Here is a 17736-nt window from a genome sequence, read left to right as displayed (position 1 = left end):
ACTCTCAATTACCTTATACGATACACCCATGGAAGGTTACCAAAGTTATGAAAATGTTATTAACAAATACTTTGTGATAATTTAAACATATCTGAAATTAAGAGTGACAGACACCTGTTAATTTGTCCTCAAAACTTTCACATTATTTTATAATATTATTTATCTAATTATGTAGGAATATGGTCTAGAAATTTTGTCTTCGACGTAATTTTGAGTGAAACTTCATAAATTATTAAATTGATTCTATTTAACAGTGTCGATAGTAGGTAAATGCTTATCAATTGTGATCATGTAATACACAAAATGTTGAATAATTTGAAGAAGCTTGTGGTAGGAAACAAGGATATAAGTAACAGATATAAAAATATGCCGATAGCCTAAGCATTTAAGCATACAAAAATTAAAAGTAACGTTGATTAAAAAACACGCTTGTTATGTACACAGGAAACCCTAGTGTTGGGGTTCAGAGCTTCATCCACTTTTGTTAAAACTATTTTAAACAAATTTTTTATTTTATGTTCTGTCATCAAAACTCACAGCGTGTGCAAAATGTCATCCTAATCCCACCCTATCCTAATCGAAGACTATAATCAAATTAGGATTCCAAGAGTTTTAGTACCTACATATTTAGTAGCAAGTGAAGCTAACATAAGAGTATTAAAAAGAAGAGGCTTCTATGTGTTATCTGATATTTTCTAACTAGGAGTAAATTGAAATAAACTATGACGTTCGTATGTTGTAAATTTTAAGAAATAAAAGTGGCCCACATTCGTTTTACTATAAGGTCTAAAGGAACTTTGCCAATAATGTTTGTTAATCGAACCAGTTAAGTATAGTTGCTATAAGGAATACTAGTGACGTATGTACGCATAATCTTATATAGGAAACCTCTTTCGAGTCTTTACCACCACAATCTTAGCACGTAATAACTATACACCTTAATTCAAAGCCATAAAGGTCATTTTTTCAATGACCGTCTTTTAAAATTTGAATTGCATAAAGAATCTTTTAGGATTAGATACCAGTTTTACGAAGATGGTATAAAAGTGAGTGCACGTGTTCACCGGTGTTATTTTGTCATCAAACATGTTTAGAGAGGTGATTATGTATTCTAATTTAACATAATATTATAATCAGTGACGTGGTTATAACATACTAATGAGCTCTGTGTTTGTTTCCAGTTTGCTATACTTCTGTGTGCTGGGATATTTTTATGCGGAAGTGCATCAGATTCCAAGGACCAGAATGCTGCTACGTATTATCCGGATGCAGATGCATACGCGGCGCCCGGCGATCACCTGGCTCTGCCCTCCGACGCTTCATATCAGCAAGTAGCGACACCTACATCTGCATACTTGCCAACACAACGCCAGAACTACGCGTATGACGTCAAACCTGCAGTCGTACAAGCCTACAGGATACCTATTCAAAATCAGCAAGCTGCCTCTTCTTCGGCTCCAGTAGCTTCTCAATCTTCGTCTCAACAGTACAAGAATACATACATACCTGCTGCTCAACCCGTAAACCAGTACTACACAGTTTCTGTTCCTGCGAAAACTGTAGCTATAGGATCATCTGGCACTTACAATGCTCAAAGCTCAAATATTTACGCCAGCCAAAGTCAAAATGCCAATCCTGTGGTATATACGAATAACGTTGCGGCACCAAGGCCGTTCACTCCTGCTCCCATCGTTGCCTCAAAGACAGTTGTGGAGTCCAACAGAGCATTAAATGTTCAACCCTCTTCTGGTTATGTTAACCAGAATGCTGTACCTGCATACTCCATTAATTCTGCTCCCGAACAACAATACTACTTGGTGCCGCTTCCAGCGAATACTGCACCAGTGCAACCTCAAGGAGTTCAAGCCCAATCTCCGGCTGTGGCCACATACCAAGTGAATCACGTTCAAGCTGTTAATCAAGCTCCACAAAACGTTCCAGTACCGAAATTTACGTACAATTATGCTAATCCTTTGGTAAAATCTATTCCTGTACCCTCCATACCCGTTGCATCTAAGAGCGTTGCAGTAGAGTCATATAACTCAGTGACTGCTCATCCTCCAACTGCTCCTAGATATGAATCAGTTCCACTTATAAGGTATGCACCAGTCCAAGTACCTGTATCAAAGCCAATACCTGTTCCAGTTATTTATCCCTCTGTGGAAACTCATCACGCTTCTGTGCAACAAATCCCAGTTCCTACGGCTACTACTTATAGCCAACAACAAGTAAACAGTGACCCTGCTCAGGTATCTTCTAGTGGTGCTGGCGTGAAATATCACTCAGTAGCTGTTGTTCCGAATGTTGCCCAACCGAAGGGCTATGCCAAATCTGTAGTCTTCTCTCCCGCTTCAGAAGTTTCTCGAGTCACTTTCAACGGGTTGGGAGTCACTTACGGATGGTGATGTAAATGTATTCAAAACCATTAGAATAGTCATATTTATTGTTACATTTTGTTTTGTAAATAAATGCATTTGCTAAATTATACAAATTATCGTTTTATTTTGATGTGATGCTTGCCATTTGTTTCGTAATTTAATAAAAATTTGATGCAATCGTTTTAAGTTGCATTAGCTTCCGCGTTTGGCGATATGAATATGATCTCGCGTTTGGAATAAAAACGTGTTTTATAGTCTAGACTATTTTGTTCTTCTGCTTGGTTCAGCTTTCAGGTTTTAACATGTATTTTTGTATGATAACTGTTATTAATGAAAAATAATATTATTAAAATTGCATAAAACGACTAAAGAGTTATTTAATTCGCAGACCTGTTTTACTCTCAGCCTTGTTTACAACTGGCAGAATTAAAATTAACTCAAGATCGTTCGATAGTGAAAAAAGCGCTTTAATTTACATTGACAAGTATGTAATTTCATTAACATATTGTTATAAAATAATAATGACGTAACATTGACGCCATGAAATATGTAATCAGTGTATGGGGTCATCTTATAGACTCACTCATCATCGGCTAACGGTGAATATCTTACTACAGAAAACACATTACCCTCCTTTTGTGGTGCGGTCGGATATCTGGTTGCTTCCGTATTTCGTCACTATACATTATTGCTTGCGTATTGGCGGTCACCATAACTAATATGTTTATTGATATAATAGTAGGGACTGGTGTCAGTAGTATCCTTATTATTTCTTTTGTTTCTCAAAACATATGAGTACTTACTATCAAACATTATTCATTTGTTTTTTTACATCTATCTATTATTGATAGACCAAAGCATGTTATGGAACTATTTAAGTATTTAATTCATCACATTTTGAATTAGGAATGCAATGTTATGCATTTCTACTACGGTGCATTTGTAATGTTATAAATCGTCAGCTTGAGAGGTCAAGTTCACTTCAAACTAGTAAGTAGCATGTTGGTTTTGACCTTTTAACCCTGGTATTGAACATACACAGTTACGACATAAGAGTCAAGATGTAACTGACTGGGTTACTTTTAAATGTGTATCAGTGGGCAACCGTAGTTTCAAGCGACTCCTAGCTCTAAGGCTTTCTGTTAGGGGTCAGTCTATTTATTGGATTTTGATGAAAGTTGACAGTGGTAGAATAACTTAGGTAAAGGTTACTTTTTATCCATGAGTGGACATTAGTTCTTTCGGGACGTGGGTTAAATTGTGGCGTATAACAGTTTTCTGATTAAAGAGGCACATTACATACATTGGATACATTTTAGTGTTGCAGCAGGTAGGTACTTACCTATCCTTTTTTATTTCCCCTGGTAATGCAATTTGTTATATTTTTAAACACGGCGCTTCCATGACGTAGGTACCTGCCTTATAATATAGCAGTAAGAGGATTTATTAATGTTATACGTATTTCGTTTCCTGTTAAGAAAGTCCCAAGATATTTGCGAAATGGCATTTTATATGAGGAAAATATTAAAATGTCTTAGAAATGAAAATAAAAACTCATTTCGTTTTATTTTTATGGGTATATTCATCTTATAATAGTAGTAGGTCTTAAAAGAAAGAGGGCTCAAAACAAGCTGCTAAAGTTTTTTTTTTAAATTACATCAATCTTGAACATTTTGTTTAAGATTCTAGTTTTGTTGAATCAATGGATAAAATATATCTAGATCTGCTGGCACTCAAATAAATTTGGTGACAATTTAACAGCCTATTTAACATATTATAACAGCAGCGGATAAATTGAAATTGAGCAATCAGTAGCCATCCGGCTAATTCGTATCATTATAAATATTTTTTGCGAGACCACTAATCAAAGTACGATGTGTAAATCAAACTTGCACTACAACAGCCGGAATAAACATAGCTTCAGGCGGTACCGGAGATTCAATGCTAATACCAGTTCGCACACACTCGTATAAAAGCAAGAGTAAGTGCTCCAAAATTACACACAACAACGACACTCAAAACAAACATGTACACCAAGGTACAGCGTTGATATTTTTGTGAATTAATTTTTTTAATGTAATTTTGGATTTTTAAAACAGATCAGATGTGATTAAAAAGTCAAACAATTATTTATGTGTAATATAATGTGTTTCTATTCTAGGTCGTAGTATTCCTGTGCGCGGCGAGCCTCGCCTCCGCCGGACACCTCCTGCAGGCGGCCGCACCCGTAGCGTACAGCGCGCCCGTCGCGTACAGCTCGGCGCCCGCCGTCTCCTCCGTGTCGTTCTCTTCGCACACTGCGCACGCTCCCGTCGCCACATACGCCGCCGCGCCCGTCGTAGCCAAGACCTACGCCGCTCCCGCCTACGCCACCTACGCTGCCGCTCCCGTCGTAACCAAGTCTTACGCCCCGTCTGTGTCCTACCAGTCGATCTCTACCCACTCCGCACCTGTGGCATACGCTAAGACCTACGCCGCACCCGCCGTCACCACCTACGCTGCTGCTCCCGTCGTCGCCAAGTCTTACTCTCCTGCTGTGTCCTACCAGTCAATCTCTACTCACTCCGCACCCGCCGTCACCACCTACGCTGCTGCCCCCGTTGTGACCAAGACATTGGCTGCTCCTGCATACAGCACATACGCCGCTGCTCCCGCTGTCGCCACCTACTCTGCCCCAGTGTACGCCAAGTCTATCGCCCCTGCCGTGTCTTACTCCTCTATCTCTCACTCTGCTCCCCTGACTTACGCCGCGGCTGCTCCCGTCGTCGCTAAGACCTACTCCGCTCCTGCTTACACCACCACTTACTCTGCCCCCATCGTGGCTAAGGCCGTCGCCCCTGCCGTGTCTTACTCTTCGTACTCGACTCACTCTGCCCCTGTCGCGTACGCCGCGGCCGCTCCCGTCGTCGCTAAGACATACGCCGCCCCCGCGTACACGTCATACGCCGCCGCTCCCGTCGTGACCAAGAGCTACGCCGCTCCCGCCGTGGCCGCGTACTCCGCTCCCGTACTCAAGTCCGCTGTCACCTACTCGGCTGCCCCCGCCGTCTCTCACGTCACATACGCTGGACTCGGAGCCAACTACGGATGGTGAAGAAATAGTTGTTTATAAATATTTATTGTTAGTACATAAATACTCGACTGTTTAATACTCAATAATGTTTGTACATTCCAAATATATAACGAAATAAAAAACGTTGTAACAAATAAATCTTATTACTTATCTTCAATATACCATTAAATATACCTAGTAATGTTACCTTTCCCATTTTATATGAAAATGACATTAATTAATTAATATTGAATGTCTTACAGAAATTATGGAGATTCTATAAAAAAGTACAAGAATCACAATAATTACCATCAAAGTATTTCCAAACCTTATTTTACTAGATCTGAGATGATCTTTATGAGATACAGCTTGCATACAGACATACGGAAAGATGTAAAGCGAAGATCTCTAATATGGCGTATTGATATGGTCAGCTCTAGATTTTTGGTAGGTACGGAACCCAAAGAAGCAAATGTATTTCGAATTTACAAAATGGGTACAAGAATGTTGCTGGTTACCAACCCAATAATTTCGGAGTTATCTTCTCCAGCCAAGTCTCGCGCAATTTTTTTTCTGAATGTAAAATATACAAATAAACATGCTTCATGCTTTGTATCTTTCAGTTTACATTAATTTTGTAGTAAAGAATTAAATGGAGTCGGGGTGTCAACCTAAATAGTGGTATATGTAAACTTATGATATCACAAAGTTGGCATATTGCAGGATGGCTATTATTCTGACTGAAATATTCTCTGATTATAAGTTAGACATAATTATACTTCAACCGTACCTACGTATTTTAAAATTAAGATTAAGCCAAATACCTGTATCTATGGAACAGACTATACCTTTTTATGAGGTACCATCGGAAGCAGCTTTTTACCTGAATCATAATTATTACGGAAAAATAAATATTTGTAACTTTCACCCGCGAAAAGTGGACAGAAGTTTGCGTATCCGAATAACAATATCTTACAAGTACCTATACCTAATTACTTACAAATAGTCTATCTAACACTGAAAATATTTTTCATTTTCAAATCGATAACTTTTAATAGTTTATTTTATAGTACTATATATAAGTCAGTTATCAATTGTCTATTCCTCAAAAAATCAAGGTAACAGCTTTTACATAAGCGGTTACATAAGAATTTAAATATTAAGTACATGTTGTGAAATAAAACAATGTCCTGAATTTAGTACAGATGATGAAGTTTTCCACTTCTACATAACAGTTTCTGTAAGTGCGAGTGAATAGCATACTTTACACATTTAAAATACACAATAGAATATCTTTGACTTGTGCAACAATTTTATACGGCTTTTTTAGTTATAGTGTCCCTCGTAATACCTTGTGTAACTTTACATCCTTACATCTCGGTAAGAGTTATGGGCAATCAAGCCCTTCTAAAGATTCAATATTTACGGAAATCTTTCTTGGCAATATTTGAAAGGGATCGGATGCTAAAAATAATCTCAAACTCAAATAAAAGCGTCAGTAAATGCCTCAAAAGTTGCATATAACAATTACCTTCAATCTCAACATGTACTTCAAGGTACTGAATATTTTTTTATTATATTTTAATAATATTTGTAGGATTGAAAAATGGATCTCTTAAAACTGAGCCGTAAATTATAGAAAAATGTATTGCAACTTTAATTTAAATCAGCAGTCAACTCAGTTGAGTGAGACTGATTGATGACAACTTGCGTTACACTTTATTGCGTTTCTGTGAACCAAGGCCTTCTTGCACCAAATCAAAATACAAACTGGACAAAATGTTTCAACCTGACAAATTGTCATGATCTCAAGTTTCTGTCTCTTACAGGTCATAGTTTGTCTGTGCGCAACCAGCCTTGTCTCCGCTGGACAGCTTCTACATGCAGCCTTGCCCATCAGATACCACCCAGCGTCTGCCATCTCTTCATCATCATTCTTCTCACACACCGCCCACGATTTCGTCACTACAAACGCGGCTGCTCTCACCTACCGAAGCTACGCTGGAATTCCCCTGCTCAGCAAGAATTTCCATACTTCCTTTTATGATACTTACAGTACAACTCCAATTGTGCTTTCTTATCCTTCTATTTACACTCATTCAACTCCTTTTGTGTACCCTAAGAGCTACTACACCAGTCCTGCAATTTTGTCCTATACAGCTTCCAATTACGTCAAGTCTAAATTTAACCCAACTTCTGTGTCGCACTCCTCGGTCTACACTCGCTCCACTACCCTACCTTACGCTATAACCGCTCCTATTATTGCAAAAGCTTATGTCATTCCTACGATAGCTCACTCTCACTCAATATATACCAATTCTGTCTCTCCCGCTATATCCTACACCTCGTTATTTAGACACTCCATTCCACTGACGTATGCTGCGGCCGCTCCTACTATGTCAAAAACTTACACTATTCCTTCATATGTAAGAAAAACTGTTCCTTCTGCAGTGTCGTACTCTTCTGACTCAACAAATGCACCTTCTATTGACTGTGAGGCTAGTCATGATGTGGTTAAGTCTCATGAACAACCAATTGTTACCAAATTTTCAACAGCACCTGGATTTAAGTCAGTGAGGTACACTAGCGTAGCGGACAAATAAGAATTTATAAGTTCTACACAACAATTATAGGACGATAAAAGTATATTTTGAATAGGACATGTATGTGAATAAATATTTGAATACTGTAGTTTTATTTTCAATGTACATTGGAATGTTTTTCTCAATATTTGAATTGAATATGATTTAGCTTATTTGCGAGTAAATAAACGATCAAAACGTGAATGTAAATATAGAATAACATAATTTGATGTCTATTTACATATTTATGTAAGCTTTATCCAAAACAATGATGTTGAATGATTATGATGGGTTAAATCATGTTAGATTTGTTGTAGTCTTTTTTAATATTCACAAAATGCTCATAATTTCCACTTAGGTACCTACTTAAAGATTGTTTCGACAATTATTTTCGCAATGTTTTATAATACCGATTATGTTTCTTCCTTGCTGTTTCAAGATACCGTTGCTTGCAGAAGAATGTTGAATAAAACTAAATATTCTTATTATCAGCCTTTATTAGGATTTTTGTTTTGAATAATGTACATATTGGTTAATTCCCTCTGAGTTATAAATATCAATGTTATACAAACTTTTACCATCCATAGTTGGCTCTCACACCAGTGTAAGCAACGTGTGATACATCGGGGGCCGCAGAGTAAGTCACAGCTGTTTGTACGGGCGCTGCCGCATACGTAGTGACAGGAGCAGCGACAGTCTTCGTTACTATCGGGGCGGAGTAGGCTGTAACTGCAGGGGCGGTGTAGGCCGCGTAAGCCGGAGCAGCTGCATAGGCCCTTGCTACGGCAGGGGCAGAGTAGGTAGCTACGGCAGGAGCAGAGTACGCAGCATAAGTAGGAGCGGCAGCGGCGTAGGTCCTGGTTACGACGGGGGCGGAGTAAGTCGCTACGGCTGGAGCAGTATACGCGGCGTAGGCAGGGGCAGCTGCGGCGTAGGTTCTAGCTACGACGGGAGCAGATACTGTTGAAACAGCTGGAGCGGCCGCTGCGTAAGTCACGGGAGAAGATTGCCTGGTGACTGAGGTGTAGGACACTGCTGGGGCTACAGCCTTAGCGTACACTGGGGTGGATAATGCAGCTACGGCTGGAGCCGCGCCATATGTTGTGACAGCCGGAGCGGCGCCGTACGTGGTGTACGTGGGAGCTGCGGCGTAGGTGGCTACTGGAGCCGCTGAGGAGAACGACACGGTGGAGACGGCGGGTGCCGAGCTGTACGCGACGGGTGCAGCCGCCTCCAAGAGGCCGCCGGCGGAGACGAAGCTCGCCGCGCACAGGAATACTATCGCCTAGAATAATAAATAGTAGTTAGTGGTTTTACCATTCTTTTGATATCAAGATGCAAAATTTCTACTCAATTTTGTATTTTGTTGTGTGAGGCTTCGAGAAAAGCTCGCATCGTAATAAAAACAAACAACAAAGACTGAACTGCACTGAATGGACATTTCATTAGGTGCTGAGAGAAAAAAAGAAGTGTCTTCTGTGCTGCCAATAAAAATGATAGGAATCCTTCCTTATCAAATAACTGGCATTTTAAACCAAGAAAAGTTTCTAACTTCACTTCACATTTGCACAACACATGAAAACTATGCAGCCTGTGCGTCCAAGTTTTGTGATTAAATATTTACAAAATCGTAAGTACCTTTGCGAACATGTTTGAATTCAACGTAGTTGTCCGATGCAATACTTTTTGGTCCAAAAGCAAGCTCTTTTATATGTGAGTTTGAAAACTGGTTCACTGAATCCTGACTTAGATTATGCCTAGTTCAATTTGTTTATGAGGTTAATATCGGTCAAGTGCGACTGATTCACACATGTGTTTAACTGGAACAGAAAATGTTGCTCGTATTTCTAACTGCAGTATTAGTTAAAAGCTGATTAGTTAATCTAATCACTAGTTAATTTTGTTGTCTGACTAGTTAATTTTGTTGCCCATGCTACATATAGTATAGAGGTGTTTACCTAAATTCAGTCCTGATTGAATCGCAAAATATAACTGTTATTTCGGCTACTTGAGCTTTGCTGCATTAATCAAATACCTACTCCTTGATTCAAAATTTCAAGAGTAATGACAGAATACTTTTCTACACAATGATGAATCCTTATGTGCTGGGCAAGATCTATTTACAAGTAAGGTGTTTAAATAATCGTTTTAAACAGTTTGACTTTATCGTAAAGGTGACCTATTACCTCTGTTGAACAACAATTATTTTCTAAATGATAAAAGGAAAACTTGCCTCTTATAATTTTACTATAAGAGTATGTAATATGTGTCACCCATAACAATATGAAATGTTTATAAATACAACAATCAACTTGTAGAAATTATCCTGTATGGGGAGATAGTAAAATCCAAAAATACGATAATATTGCGATTTTTATTTTGCTTTTTCTATGTACAATCATTACGAATATACAATCAAATAACTCTTATTAATAAATAACTATTAACAAACAAGTTTTCACCATCCGTAGTTGGCTCCGAGTCCAGAGTATGTGACGTGTGAGACGGCGGGGGCAGCCGAGTAGGTGACAGCGGACTTGAGTACGGGAGCGGAGTACGCGGCCACGGCGGGAGCGGCGTAGCTCTTGGTCACGACGGGAGCGGCGGCGTATGATGTGTACGCGGGAGCGGCGTATGTCTTAGTGACGACGGGAGCCGCCGCGGCGTACGCAACAGGGGCAGAGTGGGTCGAGTACGAAGAGTAAGACACGGCAGGGGCGACGGCCTTAGCCACGATGGGGGCAGAGTAAGTGGTGGTGTAAGCAGGAGCGGAGTAGGTCTTTGCGACGACGGGAGCGGCGGCGGCGTAAGTCAGAGGAGCGGAGTGGGAGATCGAAGAGTAAGATACGGCGGGAGCGATGGACTTGGCGTACACTGGGGCAGAGTAGGTGGCGACAGCAGGAGCAGCGGCGTATGTGCTGTATGCGGGAGCAGCCAAGGTCTTGGTCACGACGGGGGCAGCAGCGTAGGTGGTGACTGCGGGTGCGGAGTGAGTAGAGATTGACTGGTAGGACACAGATGGAGCGTAAGACTTGGCTACGACGGGCGCGGCGGCGTAGGTGGCGTAGGCGGGAGCGGCGTAGGTCTTGGCTACGACGGGCGCGGCGGCGTATGTGGCGACGGGAGCGTGCGCAGTGTGCGAAGAGAACGACACGGAGGAGACGGCGGGCGCCGAGCTGTACGCGACGGGCGCGCTGTACGCTACGGGTGCGGCCGCCTGCAGGAGGTGTCCGGCGGAGGCGAGGCTCGCCGCGCACATGAAGATGATGACCTGGGAATAAAATATTAATCCATTATTTTTTTATCACTCACATTTAAATATTATTGCGATTGTAATTTAACCGTAATAATCACTAATTTGTGAAATAAGCACTAAATAATAACGAATTAAGACAAGCAACAATTTAAATTAAATTCCTTTAAAGATTCCCAAAAAAAAACCGACTGATCACAAAAATAAAATTAATTAAACAATTAATTCTTATTATTGGAGCACTGTTTAATACCTTGGTGTACATGTTTGTTTTGTATGAGGTTACTGATTGTAATAATTTTTGGAGCACTTGCTTTCGCTTTTATATCAGAGCATACAAACTGGTATTAGCATTGAATCTCCATGAGATATTGCCTAGAGCTCAGTTTGTTCCGTCAAGACAAAACCGGTCAAGCACGAGTGTGACTCACGGCTCGAGGGTAACGGCACAATTAGTACTTACGCAATTCTAGTAGTAGTTGTCAGTGTAATGTTAATGTCAAAGCGCACACTTGCAATTTTACCAGTGATATCTTTATGGCTACATAAATACATAGGTGTGTATTTTTTAAACAAGATAATTGTTATAGATTTTTAGGCCCAAGGACAGTGGAGTACTATGGATTATTTTTGAATAACTTGGTCCGATCTCTAATTTTGATTCGAAAGCTCGTGGTCAGATCTGCTTAGTATTTTTAAGCTGAAGAGAGATACGTACAATGAAGTACATACATACAAAATACTACCTGCACACTGTTACTTTAACCCTATATAAATATAAAAGCTCAATTAAAAAGTTCACAGTAACCTAGGGGTTAACTTTTTCCTCATTTATTAATATCCAGAATCTTGTGGGTTTCGGACTTAGTGTAAAATGGTAGTAATATGAGATATTCATTGGAGCTTTCATTTAGTTCCTCATTTTTTAAAACGTCAAGGTCACAGGTTTATTGATTCGCCGGAGAAAAGTTATACTTGGTGAAATGCAATTGCGCATAGCCCGGGTAAAATTAATGGAGTCGAAATACGAATACTTGCTTGATAACAATATAGTGATAAAATCGTTTCAATAGTATTTTAGTTGATATGGATTCTTTAGCATCAAAGTTTAAATAGATTCAAGTCTATGTGATTTATAGATGAATATATAGATTTTCCTGCAATTTTAAGCATGTCCAGCAGAAGGTAAGGGTTTGGTGCCCAATTTGTTTCAAATGTGAAACAGCTTTACCGAATTAAATACAATTTGTTTTTTCAGGGTTTCGGTTCCGGTTTGGTGATGCCGGATATAAGCTACTTTTTACACAATTGCAGGATTTTTTTTTACAGGATACCGTTGAATCTGGTAGAACTAGCTAGTAATTAATATTCTCACATATATTGATAGGCTAAATAGTTTAAAGGTCAAACCTCAACTTGTGTTGGGCACCTGAACTTGACATGGCATGCAAAGGGTAGTTAATTATTTTCCTCTTTGATATATGTAGAGGTAAGACTTCAATCGAATAGAGTACCAACACACTGCAGACTAAACAGTCGACCGACAGTAGATAAAAATATAGTAAACTAGCTTTTGCCTGCGACTTCGTTCGCGTGGAATAGTGACTTCCGGTAAATTTTTGGTTTGACCAATAGATGGCGCTATATTTCTGTTTTTTTTTTTTTGTAATAAAAACTATCCTATGTCCTTTGTCAAGTTCCAAGCTATGAATCAGTAAGAAATTTCACACAAATCGGTTCAGAAGTTTCAGACAGACAGAGTTACTTTCGCATTTTTAATATTAGTTTGGATTAAATCAAAGTTTTTACTTCGTCTGATACCGGCCAACAAATACCTGATCGTTGTTATGAGCCCGAACAAACTGTCAGCCGACTAAAAGTTGTTTGTATGCGGGGTACCTACTCTTAATATTTGGAAAAGGATTAGCCATAATAAACCTGTGCAGGTAAGGCTTAATGTATTTACATCTTTATGACTTTGTATATAGGTAATGTTAAGTCGGAAACCAGTAAACTTCCGTTGCGTTAGTATGTACTTAAGCTTCTTATTCATTGAAATGCCATTCTAATAGAATTTATGAACCGCCTGAACCGGTTTTAAGGATGTCTTGCAAAATATGTAGTTTACCTACTTAATTATGTTTAAACTTATTGAGGTGTCCCAGAGATTGAGAAGGAACGGGTGCGAAAACTACATACTGATCAATTTTCGCTTTAAATAAATTTCCATAAAAGCTTTAAAAGCTTAAAGTCTATTATTTTAATAAAAACGTTAATACGAGATGTGAGGAAATTCTTTTCCTTTTTTGCCATCTTATAAAATGATCTGGTATTTCTCGACTTAAAAGTTTATGTAGTTTCATACCTATGAGGTATCAAAGGGATAATTTTTCTTTTATATGATATTTTTATACTTTCATATAACTAGTCTAGTACAGAAACCTCAAGTTGCGCCTGATCATTAAAGAATAGAGAAAATTGTTGAAGAATGAAAAACAACATAAGCTAATAAGTATACATTTCCCTTTCTTCAGCTGATATTTGTAACTAAAGCCTTGGCAGCTTGTAGTGATGAGGAAAGGGAATGAGTGTGTGTGAGACGCGAAGTGATTTCAAGTGATGCGTTAATAGGTCATCAGCATTGTGTTTTGACTTTATTTTCAAATAGGTTTATTTGGATACATAAAAAATACAAGGAATAATCTTTAGTTTTTATATTTTTCGTATCATGTTACGAACATACAAACATTATTTACAGTCCTTTATATATTTACTAACAATAAATATTAACAATCAGGTGATTACCATCCGTAGTTGGCTCCCAGACCGGAGTATGTGACGTGTGAGACGGCGGGAGCAGCCGAGTAGGTGACAGCGGACTTGAGTACGGGAGCGGAGTACGCGGCCACGGCGGGAGCGGCGTAGCTCTTGGTCACCACGGGAGCGGCGGCGTATGACGTGTATGCGGGGGCGGCGTATGTCTTAGTGACGACGGGAGCGGCCGCGGCGTAAGTCAAGGGAGCAGAGTGAGAGATTGAGGAGTAAGACACGGCAGGGGCGATAGACTTAGCGTACACTGGGGCAGAGTAGGTGGCGACGGCGGGAGCGGCGATGGTCTTGGTGACCACGGGGGCAGCAGCATAGGTGTGCACTGCAGGGGCAGCGTATGCCACGGGAGCGGAGTGGCTGGAGATGGTCTGGTAGGACACAGCCGGGGAGTAAGACTTGGCGACGACGGGAGCAGCGGCGTAGGTGGTGACGGCAGGTGCGGCGTAGGTCTTGGCGTATGCCACAGGTGCGGAGTGGGTAGAGATTGACTGATAGGAGACAGATGGGGCGTAGGACTTGGCTACGACTGGAGCAGCGGCGTAGGTGGCGTAGGCGGGAGCGGCGTAGGTCTTGGCTACGACGGGCGCGGCGGCGTATGCGGCGACGGGAGCGTGCGCGGTGTGCGATGTGTGGGAAGAGAACGACACGGAGGAGACGGCGGGCGCCGAGCTGTACGCGACGGGCGCGCTATACGCTACGGGCGCGGCCGCTTGGAGGAGATGGCCGGCGGAGGCGAGGCTCGCCGCGCACAGGAATACTACGACCTAGGATAGAAAATTAATATTAGTAAAAATCTCACTTTGGCTTGATAGGATTTAACAGTTTCTATTAATTTCAAAGATAACACTGTATCGGATTAACAACATAAAATCACTAAGTGAACTCAAACAGTAATGTTGCTCAAAAATTCAGCAACCAAAAATAATTTTGAAACGAATTTTCAATATTAAATTCACTGTAGTACCTTGGAGTACATGTTTGTATTGAGTGTCGTTGTTGTGTGTAATTTTTGGAACACTTACTCTCGCTTTTATATCGCGTCTGCAAACTGGTATTGGTATTGAATCCCGTAGTGGATCAGCCGCGGGCACTTTCGGTTTCAATGTCAAGGTGAGTGTTGAGTATTCCACCAGCAAAATATGGTTGTGTAATCTGCCGATAGCATTCAATACGAAGTACCGCGAATGTTTACTACAGCTGCTGACGAGGAAGTTGTTTTCGTTACTCTGATTGAGTGTAAACAAAATCAATTGGTTGAAAATTTTGGGATGGGTAATAAAAATGATTTATTTGTTTTAATTACTTTTTATGGGAATTTCCGGAATGGGGTATATAAACAAATCGGAATTCGTATTTTTTGATCTTTGAAAACAAAAAAATATTTAACATTTTCAATCATTTATTTTCAGACACATCACTTTTTTACTTTACAATGATTAGGATTTACCAGCCCAGCTTGTTGCCATAGCCAGCATTACCGTAACTGCCATGTCCGTAGCCACCATACCCTCCGTACCCACCGCTGGAGTAGCTAGGAGTATGTTCCTTGTAGACGGAGACGGTAGACACAGCATTGCCAAGTCCGCTATGGCCGTAAGAACCATACCCTCCATTGTAACCCGCTGAGCCAAGGCTGTTGTATCCGTGAGAGCCGTAACCTCCGCTATATCCACCAAGAGATCCAGAATATCCACCAAGAGATCCGGAATATCCACCAAGAGATCCGGAGTATCCACCGTGAGATCCGAGGTAACCAGCTCCGGTATCAGGTACCACTTTGGTTACGGATGTGTATGACGTTGCTGGGCCGAGACCACTGTAGCCATGTCCACCGTAGTTTCCGTAGCCACCGTAACCACTGGCGTAGCCACCGTATCCCCCTCCGTAGCCGGAGCTCCCGCCGTAGCCGGAGTTCCCACCGTAGCCAGAATAGCCACCGTAGCCGGAGTACCCACTACCTCCCAAAAGAGCTCCTGCACGAGCCACGCCGAAGAGGCAGACAGCGATTGCGAAAATCTGTAATTAGAGCAAAAAAAGGAAATTTTAATCATTTTTGAGGTGAATTAGAGCAATTGTATTGCTATCTGAACAAATTGTAAAATGTTTGAAAATTGTTCCACGTTGGAAGCAAGAAGAAGTACCTATTTTAAAGGCATATTAGTTTTACAGCATATACCTACACAAAGGCATAGAGAAACATGTGAATGGGATATGCAAATTCATAATTTAAAGATGAGCCTTGATGTAAATAAATATGAAGACGTTTAACATCCTGTACACCCATCATATCTTAGAAAATGTATGTGTTGATGTTATGGATAATTTTAGCATCCTTATACCGTTAGATATTACACGACATACATTGGGGAAGGTCAGTTACATGTCTTATATAGAAAGAAAGATGTTTTTCGAGGCGTGAAACCGAACAATTTAATTAAGATTTTAAGCACTGTATAATTACCTTAGTAAACATGTTGCTAGTATCTTCAATTGTGATGAGTTGAATGTATTGTTTCACTCTTTTATATTCAAAACGTAGGAAATAAGATCTTTTTTCAAGGTTCCATTAGATTTTGAGAAAAAACGGAGCGTGACCGAATTTAATTAAGCTTACGTTTTAATGCAATATTAAGTAAAGGATGAGCCGAAAGTGCACAAGCAAATATGAACTCTATTGCCTTGGTAATAAGATAGTTGGTATATCCATGAATGGTGCTAAGATGATAATCTTTAATTTATGTGTTTTATCTTGAGAATTATTGTACAAGGGTTGGCATTAATGTGCACTACAAAACGTGTATTAATTAGTTTATAACGCATTTAATGTGCGATCATTGATTTGATATTTACGATAAACTATTTCATTGAGTTGTTTCTTGGACTTCTTTTCGTACGGTTAATTCGCATATACTTAGTTGTTAAATTGTTTTATTTAGTACTTAACAATTAAAAGATGAAGAATGAACTGATTCACATAAATGTATCTAAGTACCTAGTGGAAGTAAATAAATCTTGTATGATGCCCTTAGTGTCTTTGCCCTATGTGTCTTTCTTCAAGCCATAAAATATTTAAATTGTGGTTTAGAAAAGTAATATAATAAAAGCAAGCCCATTAGAACCTTCAAGCTTTTGACTTAATACTAAACAATAAAGCGTAGTTGCGATATTCCTACTATTAAACAAAAGATAAATGATACACTTAACAAAAGATGTGCAATAACTCATTCTTTTGTTTTAATTCGTTGAGACAGTGATTTGATAACTTTTCTTCAATCTTTAAGCATTATTTTGGCTTACCTGTTTTCATTACATATTTTTTGTGAAACTGAACAGAAGAAAAAATGGAGTAGGTATGCTCTATTTGAGTAGCCACTGAACTAAAGATAACAATTACAGATTTTAAGAATAACTTAGTTTTAAAATGATGTGCGGATGAAGATCAATATCAATAAAGTATTTAAAATTAGTTTAATTAATTGAATGATCATCATTAAATTTATTAAAGCGTTTGTTTATATGTGTAAAAAGACCTATCAAGATATTTAACCTTTAGTATATAATTTAGTAGTACCTCCATAATTTAAATACCTAAATCAACCATTTGCCATCAAATATGTAAAGCATAATTATTAAGATTCGCTA

At 39.6% G+C, this 17736-nt stretch overlaps 7 protein-coding genes across 7 annotated transcripts; 3 read left to right on the top strand and 4 right to left on the bottom strand.

The window, feature by feature from the left end:
* Window positions 1-1086: 1086 nt before the first annotated feature.
* LOC110377492 (uncharacterized) lies at window positions 1087-2491 on the top strand. Its single transcript, XM_021336413.3, has 2 exons — window positions 1087-1098; window positions 1182-2491. Exons 1-2 carry the CDS (start codon window positions 1087-1089, stop codon window positions 2403-2405), a joined length of 1236 nt encoding a protein of 411 aa, XP_021192088.3. The 3' UTR covers window positions 2406-2491.
* Window positions 2492-4373: 1882 nt separating this feature from the next.
* On the top strand, window positions 4374-5574 carry LOC135117096 (cuticle protein 16.5-like). The gene is made up of 2 exons (XM_064035512.1): window positions 4374-4416; window positions 4540-5574. The coding sequence occupies exons 1-2, from the start codon at window positions 4405-4407 to the stop codon at window positions 5470-5472; spliced, it is 945 nt and encodes a 314-aa protein (XP_063891582.1). The 5' UTR covers window positions 4374-4404; the 3' UTR covers window positions 5473-5574.
* Window positions 5575-6974: 1400 nt separating this feature from the next.
* On the top strand, window positions 6975-8033 carry LOC135117154 (uncharacterized). The gene is made up of 2 exons (XM_064035631.1): window positions 6975-6986; window positions 7260-8033. The coding sequence occupies exons 1-2, from the start codon at window positions 6975-6977 to the stop codon at window positions 8031-8033; spliced, it is 786 nt and encodes a 261-aa protein (XP_063891701.1).
* Window positions 8034-8497: 464 nt separating this feature from the next.
* On the bottom strand, window positions 8498-9734 carry LOC110377475 (cuticle protein 16.5). The gene is made up of 2 exons (XM_021336395.3): window positions 9651-9734; window positions 8498-9297 (listed from the first exon to the last, which is right to left on the bottom strand). Exons 1-2 carry the CDS (start codon window positions 9660-9662, stop codon window positions 8587-8589), a joined length of 723 nt encoding a protein of 240 aa, XP_021192070.3. The 5' UTR covers window positions 9663-9734; the 3' UTR covers window positions 8498-8586.
* Window positions 9735-10367: 633 nt separating this feature from the next.
* On the bottom strand, window positions 10368-11638 carry LOC135117166 (cuticle protein 16.5-like). Its single transcript, XM_064035652.1, has 2 exons — window positions 11519-11638; window positions 10368-11283 (listed from the first exon to the last, which is right to left on the bottom strand). The coding sequence occupies exons 1-2, from the start codon at window positions 11528-11530 to the stop codon at window positions 10471-10473; spliced, it is 825 nt and encodes a 274-aa protein (XP_063891722.1). The 5' UTR covers window positions 11531-11638; the 3' UTR covers window positions 10368-10470.
* Window positions 11639-13964: 2326 nt separating this feature from the next.
* Window positions 13965-15093, bottom strand: LOC110377499 (cuticle protein 16.5). The gene is made up of 2 exons (XM_049847792.2): window positions 15059-15093; window positions 13965-14858 (listed from the first exon to the last, which is right to left on the bottom strand). Exons 1-2 carry the CDS (start codon window positions 15068-15070, stop codon window positions 14067-14069), a joined length of 804 nt encoding a protein of 267 aa, XP_049703749.2. The 5' UTR covers window positions 15071-15093; the 3' UTR covers window positions 13965-14066.
* Window positions 15094-15492: 399 nt separating this feature from the next.
* On the bottom strand, window positions 15493-16679 carry LOC110377477 (uncharacterized). The gene is made up of 2 exons (XM_021336397.3): window positions 16556-16679; window positions 15493-16110 (listed from the first exon to the last, which is right to left on the bottom strand). Exons 1-2 carry the CDS (start codon window positions 16565-16567, stop codon window positions 15538-15540), a joined length of 585 nt encoding a protein of 194 aa, XP_021192072.3. The 5' UTR covers window positions 16568-16679; the 3' UTR covers window positions 15493-15537.
* Window positions 16680-17736: the final 1057 nt, after the last annotated feature.

Source organism: Helicoverpa armigera, chromosome 7 (genome assembly GCF_030705265.1).
Source record: "Helicoverpa armigera isolate CAAS_96S chromosome 7, ASM3070526v1, whole genome shotgun sequence".
NCBI lineage: Eukaryota > Metazoa > Arthropoda > Insecta > Lepidoptera > Noctuidae > Helicoverpa > Helicoverpa armigera.
The sequence above is the reverse complement of the archived record's forward strand: the minus strand, read 5'-3'. Positions and strand labels throughout refer to the sequence as shown.